Genomic DNA, 17,105 nt, shown 5'->3' on the forward strand with positions numbered 1-17,105 from the left:
CTGGCAAAGTAAGGATCTGCTCAAAAAACCAGCAAAATTACTGGCTACTGCAAGAGGCAGCGAACCGGCGAGATAAAACGAGGGAGAGGGAGCCGTGGGGCAGATAAAGGAGAAAATTAATTTCATGTTGGAGCCAGGGGCAGGAACAGAATCAGAACGAAGGGGACAAGAGCACTGAGGAAGAAGAGAGGGGCATTATTTGAGATGAGGCGGTGACAGGTTCACCAGGCGAGGACACGAGGACTATGGCCTTTATGGTTCAATAAAAAGTCTCAGTAGCAATATAAAAGTTAGGGGAAGCATGCAGCAAACAAACCAATTAGGAGAGAAAAGGAAAGGGCTCGTCAAAAATCTTGAAAGACATGTATAACATGTATAAAACAACAATTTAAGTAGACCAGAATACACTAATTTCTAGATGATGTTGAAAGGTATGTTTCAGACATGTTTCAGCTTTCTCAATTAATAAAACACAGCTAAAAACAGGTAAAACTAAACAATACAGAGATCCACAAGCTACACAACTCTGAAGAAAGGCAAGGAAGCTAATGAAAGCCTGGGAATAGAAACAGTGGGTGATGACGATCTGTATTTCTTTAGCATGGGTGTATAATTTATTACTGTTCCTTAAAGCTATTAAACTGTGAGGGTGCCGGGTGTCAGTTAAGCATCCAACTCTTGACTTCGGCTCAGGTCGTGACCTCATGGTTGTGGGATTGAGCCCCGCGTCGGGCTCCACGCTGGGTGTGGAGCCTGCTTAAGATTCTCTCTCTCTTTACCTCTGTCCCTCTCCGGCTCATGCACACTCACTCTCTCTCTCTCATAATACCTACTGTGGTGATCACTGTGCAATATATACATAAGCAAAATCATTATGTTCTACACCTAAAACTAATACAATGTTGTAGGTCAATTATATCTCAATTTAAAAAATACATTCAGATGACACTGATAATGTGCAACCAGGCTGCTCTTATTTACTTTCTTATATAGCACCTGTCCTTAAAAAGATTTTAAGGAAAAACAAAAACAGCACATGGGAGTGGGGAGCAGGGGGAACAAACGATGAAGGAAGAGTGCAGGGGAAGAGTATGACGCAATAGGGAGCAATGGGGTTTGTTAACAATCTTAGAAGAACGGATGAGTAAGAATGGGTCAGGTGGAAAAGCTGCGACCTAACCTTTCTTTTCATCTTTTTGGGGGCACGGGGAGGTATTTCAGATAGAACACAACTGGGTTTGTGCTTTGTGTGTCTAGTTGAGTGGCATGGAAGGGGTGGGTTAGTGATGAGGTTAAAAAGGTAGGCAGCTGCCAGCATTTTAGGAGCAACAATTAAAGCTTTATTATAATTTTTTTCTTTTTCCACATTTGGTAATTATCTGATTATGCTATCAGGCCAGGCTTGTTAAAACCCAATTTCCACCGTATACCTAGATTTAAATGACACATTTTCCTAAATGACTTTTCAGGAACAAGACACTGCCAATGAAAAATTTTAAAGCTCTATTTTAACTGCATTTGGCCACAGAGTAAGAAAACAATTTCAACAGTATCATCATCACGTAAAAAGTTTTAAAAAAATCTCTTCTATGAAAAGGGACTTCTGAAAGACAAAATGTGCATGGTACTTTCACATTTGTCCTCATTTTATCTCATTACCGAGAGAAGGAAAGGCTAAAAATGACCATTTATCACAAACTAGGGAAAGTGAAAAACAGGAAAAGTAGCGATTTCCTTCATTCTAAGATATGTATTTTTCAGACTACAACTTACATAAAAATCAGGATAGATATCACACGACTGATTTAACATCATCTTTTTTGTGGGAAGGGCCACATTAAATGTATTTTATAACTATGCACATATTTTGAATTAAGGAAACATAGTAAGGGATTTCGGCCAAAATCAATTAAAAAGGGGGCAAAATCGGGCAAAAAAACCACCCTGCAGTCAAGTTACTAATGTGTATTAACACGAACCTAGCGGCCTGTCTGGCTATTCTTTCCCGAATTTAACGAAATGTACAGGGCCTTCCTTCCACTAGGCTCTTCCTGAAATGCAAAGCTATACTAAGCATCTTCTCTGCCCTCTAGAAGTACATAATCAAATACAGATGACTACAGAAGCATCTATGAAACAGTCTGGCATTAATATCAGAAAAATATGAAGCGTGACACATCCAGATAAGGAGTAGAAGTCATTGCCAGCCAGGATACCAGAAAAAACCTGAGACATCAAAAGAGCTTAATATATGTGAAAGCATTATGGGAGACCTGGGTTAGACTTTGAAGGACTGATGGAATTTCCACACAGAAGGCATTCCAAGCAGAGGGAGCAGTAGGAACCAGGAAAGAGCACAGAAATCATCCACTGGGCCTCACTGGCAGAAGGTAAGAATAGTGGGAAAGAAGGCTAGCAAAGTAAAGGGAGGCTAAAATATGGAGTTCCTGGAAAGTCAGCTAAAGAATGTGAGCAGACAACAGTCTCCCCTAAGAGCCAGGTTTCAGGAATATTAACCTGACAGTAAACGACGGAGACTGGAATGGGGAGAAAGTACTGCTGCATAGTCCAGAGTCAAGTATTCAGGGCCTGAAGTCGGTGAGGATGATAGCAAAAGTCAAGAAAGGAATGTCTTCCCTTTAAACCGCCTGGGGTTGTTTTTGAATGAGGGCAATTCCAAGAGCACAGAGCACCAGCTTGCTAATCTGCGCAGCTCCACGACTCCCAGCACAACACCCCACGCACAGTAGATGCTCAATAAATAAGCTGAAGAAAGGCAACCTGCAAAGGCTAATTTGCTAATATGCTAAATGTCCATAATCACTCTTCTTTCTACTTCTCGCATTCATATAGTTACTTCCTCTCCAACTTGGGTTTACAGCCTAAATAAAAATTTTCCAATAGGTGTTGGACCCAATTACTTCTCCTTCAAAATACGCGACAGCTTTTTAAAAGTATGTAAACTTGCTACTGAGCATTTGCAAAACATTGCTCTACCCAGGACTTTACACAGAAAACCATCCAGACTCCATAAAGACACATATCAAAAGATCTTGCTAAAAAGGAGTATTTACAGCAGCAAGTTTTTCTTCTGGGCCACAATCAACATGCTTCTTATCTAAGTGAATTTGCTACATCACTAGTGCAACCACAAACTGCTGCTTACATTTCCAAAGTTGTGCAAAGGGCCCAAAGTTGTGCAAGAGTCCTCACTGAAATCAGACTCTGGTATATAAATAGTTATAACACCTGAACAAGCCTTGGTTTTATTATTAGATTCAAAGTAATGCCAAAATCACAAGTATTAAAAAATATTTTACGAGTTTATTTGTCTGTGAAATATACTCGGAGCTTATTTCAAGTGAAAATAGCTGTATTTCTTTCTGCTTCAAATGTACATCAGGTCATCTGAAAACTGGCAGTCGTGACCCTGCCCCTGATATACCCAAGAAATCAGTGTCCCTGACACACAGGCACACGCACGCGAGCACACACCCAGAGCACTGAACGGCCTTGCATCACTATCAGATAACCCCAGTTTACACGTGGCTAAAGTCGACAGAACTTTCACGCTTTAATGACCTCGAAAGGGATTCCCCAGCCGCCCAGGTAATGGAACGTGACTTACTCTGACTTGGGATTTGAGAGTGTTAAAAAAAAAAAAACAAATTTTAAAAAAATGTTCTGTTCTCTCTTTCTCAGCTGGCTGTCCCACAGCACGAGCAGTTTGCCCAGCCCCTGACAGATGCATGTAGGCTGAAGAAGGTGGGACCGATCAGGAAACCCAAGACCCTCCTCCCATCACCTCCTCTGCCTGCCTTTTTCTCTCCCGAGGGCGGCGAAGAGGCCCAAGGTGAGGGGCGGCGAAAGAGTGCAATCATCTAAGTTAGGCCCTGGCGGCCCTCGGCTGGGCCCGTTCCCAGATCTTGAGTCGCAAACGGCTGCCGAGGCCCCCGACTGCAGGGCAGCCCGGGGCGGGGGCCGCGGCCCGGGCCTGGCCAGGCCGCGGCCGCTCGCAGTGCCCACGTCACCAGCTCCAGCACTGCGGAAATGGAGCGGCGCGGCCGGGAGGGAGGCGCCGGGCGGCGTTGGCGCCCGCGCCGCTGCCAGACGCGGTTTACCCCTGAGCCCGGGCCCGGAGGCCGCCGACACCCGCCCGGCCGCGCCCCAGGCCCTCACCTGTGTCGCCGATGATGATGTACTTGAAGAGATAGGCGTACGCCATGGCCGCGGCCGCTCGGTGCCAGGGCACACGGCTCCTCCTCCTGCTACTGCTCCTCCTCCTCCTCCGCGCCCCTCACCCCGGCGCCGCTCGGCCTCGAAACGCCAGGCCCCGCCCGCCGCAGCCGTCACCGTCAGCCGCCGGGAGTGAGGGGCCGAGAGGAAGCCGGACAAACTGACACTCGCAGAGCCGATTGAGACAGCACCCGACCGAGCTCCCTCGAACAATAACAGCCGCCGCGGCGCCTCCGCCCCGCCTCCGCGTCGACCCGGAAGTGCTGCGGCCGCCGGCGCCGCCGGAGGAAAGAGGAGGAGCCCCGCACGCCGGCCGCGCCCCGCCGGCCGCGCCCCGCCGGCCGGAGCCCCGCCCAGCCAGAGCCCCGCCCCGCCCCGCCGGAGCCCCGCCCAGCGCCGAGCCGGCCGCGCCCGTCTTCCCGGTCCGCCCCGAGCCGGGGAAGGCCGGGCGCCGGTCGTTCAGGCACGTTTGAGCGGGCGACCCCGGCGGCCGGGAGGCCCAGGGGGAGGGGAGGGAAGTGGAAGGTTCGGTTCCGTCGCCGCGACGCGCATGGGCGCCGCGTCCTTCCGCCCTGCGGTGGGGGCGCGGGGCACGTTGTGGGAAGGCGGAGGTCGCGTTCCGTGCCGGGCCGGGCTTTGGGCCTGTGGAAAGGTGTTTTGAGAACGCGGGAGCCGCCGGGGTGGGTGGAAGGGCGACGGTATTTCCGTCTGGGGGTCGGGGGCCTGACGGTGAAAGTGGAATTTTTTGTAAATTAGAAAATGTGAAGAAAATTATGGTATGCCCCTATGGTGGAATATTACGGCTCTTAGAACAAAGCCTGACAAGCAAAAACACGGCACAGAAATCGGTGTATACATGTATGTTTATATTCTGTGTAGTATTTATATAGAAGATATTCAGTGTAACAATTATATGCTAAATATGTCCGTATATTTATAAATTGTATTTTATTGTTTTATAGATAACGCGTATATTTCTACCATTGTGTTAAAAAAAATAAAAAGGCAAGGAAACACTGAAATACCCGTATGTGGGTAGTCACACTGAGAGGAAACACAACTGGTTCCAAGGGGAGGACGGATGGGAATGGAGGAAAGAGTTACTTTTCTCTGAATTTTTCATGTGCAGTTTGAACTTTTTTGCGGTGTTCTGAATTACCTATTGAAAAAATAGGTTTTTTAAGGAGTGTATTTTGAGAGAGAGCGTGCACGAATGGGAGAGGGACAGAGAGAGAATCCCCAGCGGATTCCACACTTGTCAGCGCAGAGCCAGATGCTGGGCTTGAGATCATGACCTGAGCTGAAATCAAGAGTGGGACACTTAACTGTCTGAGCCACCCTGCCACCCCGAAAAAATATATTTAAAGGAAAAAGCAAAGTAGCTGTTTTGCTCATTCCACTAACCTTTATTGAGTTCATGTTCTGTTTCTGTATTGCTAGGCACCGTAACTGAAGGCAGACCCTGTTCTAAAGGAGCACAGTTTTGGAAGAAGAGGAAGTGTCAGGGTAGGTTGCCTAGAGAACATGATGTTTGAACCGGGAACATGAATGATGAGTAAGAGCTTGCCAAAAGGACGAAAGTTTGGGAATGGGAACTGAAGGCACAAAGGAGCACAGTGTGCAAAGTTCATGGCTCTGTTGAAAGAATTTAAAGTTGTGCCCGGAAGCTTGTTCACTAACCCATATCCTCTGATGTTGGCAGTGGAAGGACAATCATCGCGGGGGGGAAAGTCCCTGGGATTTAGTGGTCCTGGTTCTCCCTTTGGGGATCTCTCATTATGTAATTCTACTGACCCCTTCATGCTGAGCCGGCTATGGCTGGTTGCTTACAAATACATGGTTTGAATGGCCTCATCAAGTATGAACTCACAGGTTGTTTTTGGAGTATTTGGAGGGGATTTAACTAAAGTTTCAGGGACAGGACCCAAGAATTTGACACGATGGACACCTGGGTGGCTCAGCAGGTTGAGCATCCAACTTTGGCTCGAGTCAGGATTGATCTCACGTTCGTGAGTGTGAATCCCACATCGTGCTCTGATGTCAATGCAGAGCCCACTTCAGATCCTCTGTCCCCTTCTCTCTCTGCCCCTACCCTGTTCACACTCTCTCAGAAATGAATAGACATTAGAAAAAAATTTTGACGTGAAAAGTTACCCGGCATTGCATAAACTCGTTCACTCATTTTTACTTTAGGAAAGGGGAGGTCCCTGCCCGAGGCCTCCAGGTTCCAGAGGCCGTTTTGTCCTTCCCATCTGAGTGCCTTCACTCAGGTCTCTCATGGGTGGTGGACATCTAGAATGTCTCCTCCTTCCGGGAGAGACTCAGTTGCTTTCTACTCTCGGAGGCGTGGCCTTTAGAAACAGCCTCAACAGGAAAGCTCTGTCAGGGTGACACAAAAGCTGAGCATCCTTAAGAGTCCGAAGCATTCCCATACTGTTAGAGGAGGGGAGTTGCTGGAGAAGTCACTGGGGCCAGGTCACGCAGGGTCTTGTAGCCATGTGAGTATGCATATGGTGCTTTACCAGATGGACACGGGGGAAACAGGAGAAAGATCAGAGTTGAGTGTGTAAAGAAATCAGAGAAGTGAAGGTAGAGCTATAGAGGCGGTGCAGTGTAAAACAAAACAAAAACTTAGGAAGCCTGGCCTGTGACGCTGCCATAACTTGTGAAAAATCATTTGGCCTCTTAGAGCTCCCTGCCCCACTTGTGCTCTGTCTCTGTCACTCTCAAAGATAAATAAACATTTGAGGGGCACCTGGGTGGCTCAGTCAGTTAAGCGGCCGACTTCGGCTCAGGTCATGATCTCGCGGTCCGTGAGTTCGAGCCCCGCATCGGGCTCTGTGCTGACAGCTCAGAACCTGGAGTCTGCTTCAGATTCTGTGTCTCCCTCTCTCTGACCCTCCCCTGTTCATGCTCTGTCTCTCCGTCTCAAAAATAAATAAAACGTTAAAAAAAATTTTTTTTAAAGATAAACATTTGAAAAAATTATAAATAAATACATGCATACGTAAAAAGTGAAGGAGTTAAGTGTTAAAGGGCTATTCCAAAGTCTAAAGTCCAATATTATGTCTATCCAACCTCCAGGTCTGAAGCTACCTATAAAGCATCAGTAATCCTTCTCTCATGACAACGTCAGGGCCACATGAATCAATGCGTATTGTTCTTGCACAGGACCGATGTGCATTACTCCACTGCTAAGATGCACAGAAGTAATGATCACTTGCTACCTAGCAGTATAATCTAATGCAAAGAGCAAAGACTCGATTTTCAAGTCTTTCTTTGGGCCTCATTTTCCTTATCTGGAATATGTAGATAATAGTTGCCTCACAAAGTCAATTTAGGATCAAATAAGATGTTCTATGTGAATGTATTTTGTAAATTATGAAAAATATATACTTAACACATAACTCTTAGTATTGCGTAAGTATTTAAAATTACCACGAGGGACTAAAGGCCTAGTCAATAAATGTATAACTTCATATTTTAAAAGTCACTTCCATTCCATGCTCTATTTTATGTCTCTACCTTTATTTTTTTCCCACATGTAATTCATCATGTTTTGTTGTATTTTCTCATATGCCTGTGTGCTATCTTAAATCCTCTTTGAAACAATACAGAGTATAAGTAAAAATAATAGAAACTGCATTTGAAACATTTTATTTAGCCTCCAAAATCCGAAAACATTTTTCAAGAAAATTCCTCAGGCAGAATGATATATATATAAACCTCTTTCTCCCTAAGTAGTGGTATACTTCCTGGGATTTTCCATTCAGTTTGATTATCAGCTATTTCGCTCCTTTGGGAATGAATTCTGATAACGTCATCTCTCAGTCGTGCATCATATATGGTCTGAAGATCAAAACTGAAATTTAAAGATTGTTAAACCACATTTTCTAAGGTCTCCTCATTGAAGTTCTCCATGACGTTTTTTTTTAACGTTTATTTTTTGAGAGACAGAGAGAGCATGAGCAGGGGGAGGGGAAGAGAGAGAGAGAGGGAGTCATAGAATCCGAAGCAGGCTCCAGGCCCTGAGCTGTCAGCACACGGCCCGAGGTGGGGCTCGAATTCACGAACTCTGAGATCATGACCTGAGCCAAAGTCGGACGCTTAACCGACTGAGCCATCCGGGCACCCCAACATGACATTTTAAAATACAGTGCTAAATCGGAATTTCGCATTTTCCATTCCCAACCACACTTTTCTTGTGTTTAAATTTTCTCTGGTTTTGATTGCTCTCAGACTGTGGAAGGAGGGGGAGCTGTGAAGTGGTTTGGATGGAAGAGGGGTGGTTAGAAATACTGTAATCCACAGGTTCTTTAGTTTCCATGGCCCCTTAGCTAGTCCTTGATTGCACTCAGAGGCTCTGTGATCCTCAACAAATTGTATGCAAAATGTTGTATGTATTTGCATATGTGTAATTTCATGAGAGAGATTCTTGCACAGGTCCATGACCCAGAAATAATTAAGAACTACTATGAAATATTTTCTTTCAGCCATTTTTAAATGCCATGATGGAACTAATTTTCCAGCAAATACTTAATATTTATTAAGTATTACTGAGCTTAATAAGCTCAGTGCCAGTGTTGGAAAAAGAAAGAAGTAGGTTCAAATCCTGATTTTACTATTTATCAGTTGATAAATTGATAGATAAATTACTAACCGCTCTAAGCCTTAGCTGAGGTGACACAAAGTGTCTAGCACAATGTCACGTTCATAGTAGACATTAAATAAGCACATTATTTCCCGTTTCCTTTCATCCTCTCCCATTCTCTCACCTCCAACCTCTCACTAAGGATGGTTAGGAGTTACATGAGCCCAAAGTAGATTAGTCCCCTTGCGCGAAGCCATGGATAGCTTTGGCCTACAAAGCCTACAGGAGAGGTAATGTATCATTTTAGAGGACAGAATTTTGTTCTGGGAAATGAGAGTACGTTTTTACAGAGGGAGAGCCATTTAAGTTGGGCCTTAAAGGGCATCATCATCTTTCATAGTGATTGCTTTACCTGAGTCATTTCAGATACTCCAACAGCCCTCTCCTTTGTACTTTGCTCCCTTTATCCGCCTCATCTGCCATTTATATCCTAGTTGGGGGCGGACTTAATATTCCCTGTTTCATTTTCTATTTGTGGCCTCTTCCTGACCACTTGTCAAAGCCAGAAATGACTATTTTCTCTCTTCCACTCCATTCTGCTCATCTTTCAAAAGCTTAATTGAAGAGTACACATTTAATGATCACAGATTCATATCCTCAGTCAATGCGTGTGTAGGTGTTTGAAGAAACTTTCTTTTATGTGTAGGCTATTCTTTTTTCCAGTGGACTGATCATTTGTAATAGGATGTAATAAGTGCACAGACAAGAGGAACAGTGAATATTGGAATAATAATAAGCTTATATTATAAAATAGTAGCTTAAAAAGTATAACTACATAGAATAATTTAATAATTAATCTTTAAAAAACTTTAAACTGAGTTAAAACCCAGGCTAGTGTTCTTAATTAACTACTTTTCTAAGTCCTTTACATCTGCCTCATGCTTTCAGCAGAGAAAGTGGTGTAGAGACGGCCCAATGTTGAATTCCAGGAGGCCTCTGTCTTCTCTGCCACTAACTGGCTGATTTTGAGAAAATTCTTCAAACTTTTTGTCATCTGTTCAACAGAGATAATAATTCTGGTCGCTTACATAATGAACTTGCAGAGAGGTAGATGCAAGAACACTCTGAAAAGCATGTCGTTACCAGGAGTAATTATATATGCCAAATTGCAGGTGAATGATTTTTTGCAAATATATATAAGCATAATAAAACACCACCTCCTACAGAGCCATATACCATCAGCAGTGTGTTATTATCTGCAATGTTAGTTTTTTGGCCAGCAGAGACTAGAGCATGAAATTGCTTCAAACCCTTCTCTCCATTTGTCTCTAATGTGTTCCAGGTCCCGGGTTAATTGGTAGGTGTTCCTTGTTTTGGAAAAGTTGGGTTTGGAATGAGAACAGGGACGCATGAAGAGTTTGGCTCACATTGGCTGAAGACAGAACCGCTCCCTGTCCCATGAGTGCTTCCATTTCTTTTCATCTTGCTCCCTAAAGTTCTTCAAATTTTGAAAAAGAGAAATCCATTTTCTCTCCATTGTTGAAGAAATGATAAGCTAGCTGTGTCCCAGTGGGAGATGTGGACACAGAAAACCTTCTGTCACTGATGTCTTTTGAGTGAGAAGGGATCTTAAAAATTAAGTGGTGCAGGGAATTATGAGATCACATTTCAACCCTCTGCTGTCTCCCCCTCCCACCTGTGTAATTTTTATCTCTGCTTCTCACAATCTCACTATTAGAAATTTCAACATATGGACAGAGGAAAATGATCACCACAGAATCATATTTCACTTGTAATCTAGAGAAAACAGAAGTGTATTTCCCCAAAGTAATTTTTAAAAATAAAAGGGGGCACCTGGGTAACTCACTTGGTTAAGTGTCCAACTTCAGCTCAGGTCATGATCTCGCAGTTCGTGGGTTTGGGCCCCGGGTCAGTCTCTGTGCTGACAGCTCAGAGCCTGGAACGTGCTTCAGATTCTGTGTCTCCCTCTCTTTCTGCCCCTCCCCTGTGCACACTCTGTCTCTCTCTCTCAAAATAAATTAAAAAAAAAAAAAAAAGCATTAAAAAAAAGAAAAAAATAAAAAAGTTATTATGGGTCACCTGGCTGGCTCAGTCGGAAGAGTGTGTGGGCTCTTCATCTCGGGGTCATGAGTTTGAGCCCCACATTGGTCTAGAGATGACTTAAATAAATAAAATTTAAAAAATAAAAGTTATTAAAAGAATAAATATGTTCTTCAAAATTTAGATTATACCTAAAGGCTCATATTAAAAAACTTGCAAGGCTATGGGGCGCTTGAGTGGCTGAGGCAGTTAAGTGGCTGACTCTTAGTTTCAGCTCACATCATCATCTCACAAATGGAATCAAGCCCCACATCAGGCTCTGCGCTGATAATGCGGAACGTGCTGGACTTCTGTCTCTCTCCCTCTCTCCTGGCCCCTCCCCCCATCTCTCTCAAATCAATCAGTCAATGAATAAACTTCTAAAAATCTGCAAGGCTAATAATTTAGGTTTGTGCCAAGAATTACTGCTGCACTTCTGCTCTTTTAAATTCTCAACTTGGGGAATCTAGGGATCCATTCTCAAGAACCTCTTCAAATAAACATAATGAGAAAGTACAGTACAACCTTAAAACAGCAATAAACATTTATTGTCGTACAATTTTTGTGCATTAGAAGTCTAGGAGCAGCTTAGCTGGGTGGTTCTGGCTTGGGCTCTCACATGGGGTTGCAGTTCATCTTTCAGTCAAGGCTGCAGTCCTCCGAAGGCTTGGCGGGCTGGAGATCCACTTCCAAGATGGCTCCAGCACTGTTGGCTGTTGGCAGAAGCCCTAGTTCTATACCGCATGGACCTTTCCACAGGACTGCTCGAGTGGCCTCCACATGGCAGCTGATCACAAGCCCAGAACCCTAATGTCTCCCATGACCCAGCCTCAGAAGTTGTATACCATCAACTTTCACTTCTGGTATATTTTTTTGGTCCAGTGGATGCACTATGATAAAATGAAGGAAAGGACTACACAGGGCATTCACACCAGAGGCAGGGGTCACTGAGGGTTATCTTAGAAGTCATCCTAGAAGCATCACAACCTGAAGAAATCAAGAAGTGAAAACAGGAATCTAATAAATGTCTCACTCTGTGAAATCAGATACTTTGGGGTCAAATTAGGTCCATTTAACCTATCTGCAATAAAATTTTACTCTGAATGGATGCGTTGATGAAGTTTATTCTGGTTTTGGCACTTCTAAAAACATTTTCTTTCTTTCTTCCTTTCTTCCTCTTCTTTCTTCCTCCCTTCCTCCCTCCCTCCCTCCCTCCCTCCCTCCCTCCCTCCCTCCCTCTCTCTCTCTCTCTCTCTCTCTTTCTCTCTTTCTTTCTTTCTTTCTTTCTTTCTTTCTTTCTTTCTTTCTTTCTTTCTTTCTTTCTTTCTTTCTTTCTTTCTTTCTTTCTTTCTTTCAGTAAGCTTCGTGCCCTGGGTGGAGCCCAATGCAGGGCTTGAACTCATGACCCTGAGACCAAGACCTGAGCTGAGATCAAGAGTCAGACACCCAACTGACCGACCCACCCGGGCGCCCCCTAAAAATATTTTATTTATTTATTTGTTTATGTATTTATTTTTTAATGTCTATTTTTGACAGCGGGAGAGCACTTGTGCAAGCATGCATGGGGGAGGGGCAGAGAGAGAGGGGAACAGAGGATCCAAATCAGGCTTCTTGTGGACAGCAGAGAGCCCAATGCAGGGCTCACACTCACGAACCAAACCATGAGATCACCCCCTGAGCCAAAGTCAAATGCTTAACACACCCCTAAAAATATTTTAGATAAAGGACCTGAAAAATAATAATTTTACGATTGGAAAAAGTAGAGAAAACATATTTTTCAGTTTTTAAAAATTATATTTCAAAGCATCTGTTTTGAGGACAGAATACAATGACGAAGTAGCTCCCAAGTAGGGTTTTATTTTTAAAGTTGCTGCTTGCTTCTATCCCAAGTCCTTAAGGATTCACACGTTTCAACAGAATAAGCAAATTATCTCCATCTTGTCATTAACTTCTTTAAATAATTTTACGGGAACTCAGTAATTTTTCTACCTACAAGAAGTCTCGTATCCAAATATTACAGCAGTTGATTATGCATTTTAAGTTTCAGGTTGGAAAAAATCTAGAGTAAGCAGCTGTAGGGGAAACCTTTAGTTAAACAAGTTTAAGGTACAAATAGAACTTGACTATCATCTTATTCCCTAAAAGTAGGCTTTTCTGATACCAGAGGTTAGTAATCTTCATTAGAAGAACTGCATCAGTCTGGCATCTTATTTTGAAGTCTTCATTACTAGACAGCGGAGAACATTTTTTTTTACCCTTAGTAAATGGGTAGTATTTAAATTTTCTTGATACAAATTACACAAAAGTGTCTGCTAGAAAGGCAGATTATTTGACATTGATACAATGTGCTTTGTGTTACTTTTTCCTTTTGAAAAACCGATTACAGACCGAGAACTCTCTTTGGAACTAGAGGGCTCCTCTCTTTGAAACAACTGAATGCAGTTCTGTAAGGTCACGCTTTCATTTCACCCCAGAAGACATTCAATCCAAACACGAAATATGAGATTTCTCATCTGAACTCAGAGATAAGCCATTTTGCTTCTTTACAGAAATACAGACTAATTACTAACTGAACCTCCCAAACTGAATTACTTACCTTTTCTTTCTTGGAAACAAGCAGACATGAAGAAGTAAATATATATAACGTATTCTATTAGGAGTGACCCAGGATACAGGAAATAGAAACTGGACTCAGTGTACAGACATCCCTCAGTTAACATTTATTCACTTAAAATTTTGAAGTCACTAAGTCACTAAAGTAAACAACTAATGATTAATTTTAATACAAGAAAGAATTATTTGAGATCTGCCATTTACATGCCAGGAACTAAGGATACAGAAAGAGGAAGAGATTTATTATGAACCTAATAAAGCTTAAGTTCAGGGTCCCTCGCTTGCATGAAACCCTTCCAAGGTGAATATGTTCATGTGGATAAGTTTCTCTTTGGGGGGTAAAATTTGCGAAAGTAAGACATTTAAATTTTTTTTAAATTTTTTTTAACGTTTATTTACTTTTGAGACAGAGACAGAGCATGAACAGGGAGGGTCAGAGAGAGGGAGACACAGAATCTGAAACAGGTTCCAGGCTCTGAGCGGTCAGCACAGAGCCGACGCAGGGCTTGAACTCACGGACTGCGAGATCATGACCTGAGCCGAAGTTGGCCGCTTAACCAACTGAGCCACCCAGGCGCCCCTTAAATTTTTTTTTTTTAATGTTTATTTTTGAGGGAGAGAGAGACAGAGTGTGAGCAGCGGAGGGGCAGAGAGAGAGGGAAACACAGAATCAGAAGCAAGCTCCAGGCTCCGAGGTGTCAGCACAGAGCCCGACGCGGGGCTCGAACTCACAAGCTGTGAGATCATGACCCAAGCTGAAGTCAGATAGATGTTCAACCGACTGAGCCACCCCGGCGCCCCAAGACATTTACACCTTAATCAGTAAATTCTGTTTTCACACTCATTTCAGACCTCCTATTTATCACATGTGCCCTTGTGTTGGGAGATACTACAGTATCCACGATTGTTATTATTTTTGGGGTACTGATGAAGGGAGAGTTGAATTGAGACACATTTGGCCTCAGAGGGTACACTTATTCAATCACTTGTGTGTATAGCTGAATTACTGCAAGTTGTCCATTGTAGAAATGGCTTCCAGGAATACCGTAATCCCTAGTGTGCTGATTCATACCGCGTCACATGGTGTAGAGGTCATGTCTTAATATAAGCAAGTCCTACTGGATTAGTGTTCTATTATGGAGTAACAAATAAATAACACATAGTAGCAATTCTGCCGTGCAGAACTGTAACCCATCTGCATGGTGGTGATGTGTTCTCCACTCAAGGTCTCAAAAGGCTAAAACCAAGATGTCAGTTTAGTTGCATTCTCTTGTGGGGTCCTTTTCCAAGCTTACATGATATGGCAGAATTAAGTTTCTTGCTGTTGTATGATTGACATCCCTATTTCCTTGCTGGCTGTTATCCAGGCACTGCTCTCAGCAACTAGAGGCTGCCTGTATCCATGGCTGACTCCATCTTAAAAGCCAACAATCAACAATCTGTTTTTCATTTTTAATATCTTATGCTTTGAATCTCTTTGTCAGGAAGGCAAAGTCCTTTTAAGGACTCAACTGGTTAGGTCTTGCCCACCCAGGATATTGTCCTCTCTTGAAGTCAACTTACTTGGGACATTAATTACATCTGTAAAATCCCTTCACTGCAGCATCTAATTTACTTTATTTTCCTTATATTTTAATTTTTAAAAAAATGTACATCCAAATTAGTTAACATATAGCGCAACAATGATTTCAGGAGTAGATTCCTTAATGCCCCTTACCCACTTAGCCCATCCCCCCCTCCCACAACCCCACCAGTAAGCCTCAGTTTGTTCTCCACATTTATGAGTCTCTTTTGTTTTGTCCCCCTCCCTGTTTTTATATTATTTTTGCTTCCCTTCCCTTATGTTCATCTGTTTTGTTTCTTAAAGTTCTCATATGAGTGAAGTCATATGATATTTGTCTTTCTCTGACTAATTTCACTTAGCATAATACCCTCCAGTTCCATCCATGTAGTTGCAAATGGCAAGATTTCATTCGTTTTGATTGCCGAGTAATAAATACTCCATTGTATATATATATCACTTCTTCTTTATCCATTCATCCATCGATGGACATTTGGGCTCTTTCCATACTTTGGCTATTGTTGATAGTGCTGCTATAGACATGGGGTGCATGTGTCCCTTCGAAACAGCACAGCTGTATCCCATGGATAAATACGTAGTAGTGCAATTGCTGGGTCGTAGGGTAGTTCTATTTTTAGTTTTTTGAGGAACCTCCATACTGTTTTCCAGAGTGGCTGCACCAGCTGGCATTCCCACCAATAATGCAAAAGAGATCCTCTTTCTCCGCATCCTCGCCAACATCTGTTGTTGCCCGAGTTGTTAATATTAGCCATCCTGACAGGTGTAAGGTGGTATCTCATTGTGGTTTTGCTTTGTATTTCCCTGCTGATGAGTGAAGTTGAGCAGTTTTTCATGTGTTGGCCATCTGGATGGCTTCTTTGGAGAAGTGTCTATTCATGTCTTTTGCCCATTTCTTCACTGGATTATTTGTTTTGATTGGACAACTGGAAGAAACTTTGTGTATAGAAGGGAGTGGAAGGATTGGGGGACATCTTGGATTTCTGCCTACCACACTTACTATGCCCAGCACTGGACATATGAGGGTTAGTGGAAGGTGTACCTCTTATAAAGTTTTTCAAAACACAATATATATCTTCAAAGACTTGGAAGAAAAATTCAAGCCTAAATAAAATGAAAATTTATTCAAAAAGCTTATGCATCTCTAACATCTCATTTTAACTGCACTGTTTTGATTAAAACAAAAACAGAATTACAGACTCCTAATTTATTCATTAGAAACCTAAAGGTTTTTATTTATTAAAAACAAAGCATTCATAAAAAATTAAGACCATGCAATAAAAATAATAAAAAGAACTGATAACATTAATAAAAATTATCATATCATGGAGAATTAAATTGTAACAAAAGGTTTTACAGAACACACAAGTTGTTCATTACAAGGAAGAAGCAAATTTGGGGGCACCTGGGTGGCTCAGTCGGTCAAGCATCCAACTTCGGCTCAGGTCATGATCTTGCATTTTGTGAGTTCGAGCCCTGCGTTGGGCTCTGTGCTGACCCCTCAGAGCCTAGAACCTGCTTAGGATTCTATGTCTCTCTCTCTCTCTCTGCCCCTCCCCTGCTCATGCTCTGTCTGTCTGTCTGTCTCTCTCTCTTTCTCTCTCAAAAAAATAAACGTTAAAAAAAAGAAATTTTGAGAAGAGGCAATAAGTAGGTTAAGTGCCTGTTTTGGGCTCAGAGGAGAGGGACCCTGCTCTGATCCCTCTACTTGAGTGCATCTTGCACATTACAAATACTGAAGCGCAGAGATCGTAGGTTTTCTTTCTGACGTCATGGGAGAGGTTGGTAACCGGCAGAGGATCAGAGATTATGGGAGGAGGAAGTGAAAGGAGTGCTGGCTCTGAGGCTGGAGGAGACAGACTGAGAGCAGAAGAGTGTTTGGGTGAGGAGGAGAGCTGCAACCCGGTCCGTGGAAGCCAGGGAATGGGGAGCTGATCCAAGCTGGCCACCTGAAGTCACCCAGGTAGGTGTCTAGGCAGATCAGGA

The 17,105-nt window shown here is 43.2% G+C and overlaps 1 protein-coding gene across 1 annotated transcript in view; it reads right to left on the reverse strand.

The window, feature by feature from the left end:
* The window catches only part of RAB2A (RAB2A, member RAS oncogene family), an 85,660-nt gene extending 81,153 nt beyond the window's left edge, over positions 1-4,507 (reverse strand). Inside the window, exon 1 of the mRNA XM_027042923.2 lies at positions 4,180-4,507. Within this exon, the coding sequence (XP_026898724.1) occupies positions 4,180-4,225 (46 nt within the window). The 5' untranslated portion in view covers positions 4,226-4,507. The remainder of the gene's footprint in view (positions 1-4,179) is intronic.
* Between the last annotated feature and the right edge of the window lie 12,598 nt (positions 4,508-17,105).

The sequence above is a fragment of the Acinonyx jubatus genome, chromosome F2 (genome assembly GCF_027475565.1).
Source record: "Acinonyx jubatus isolate Ajub_Pintada_27869175 chromosome F2, VMU_Ajub_asm_v1.0, whole genome shotgun sequence".
In the NCBI taxonomy this organism is placed as follows: Eukaryota; Metazoa; Chordata; class Mammalia; order Carnivora; family Felidae; genus Acinonyx; species Acinonyx jubatus.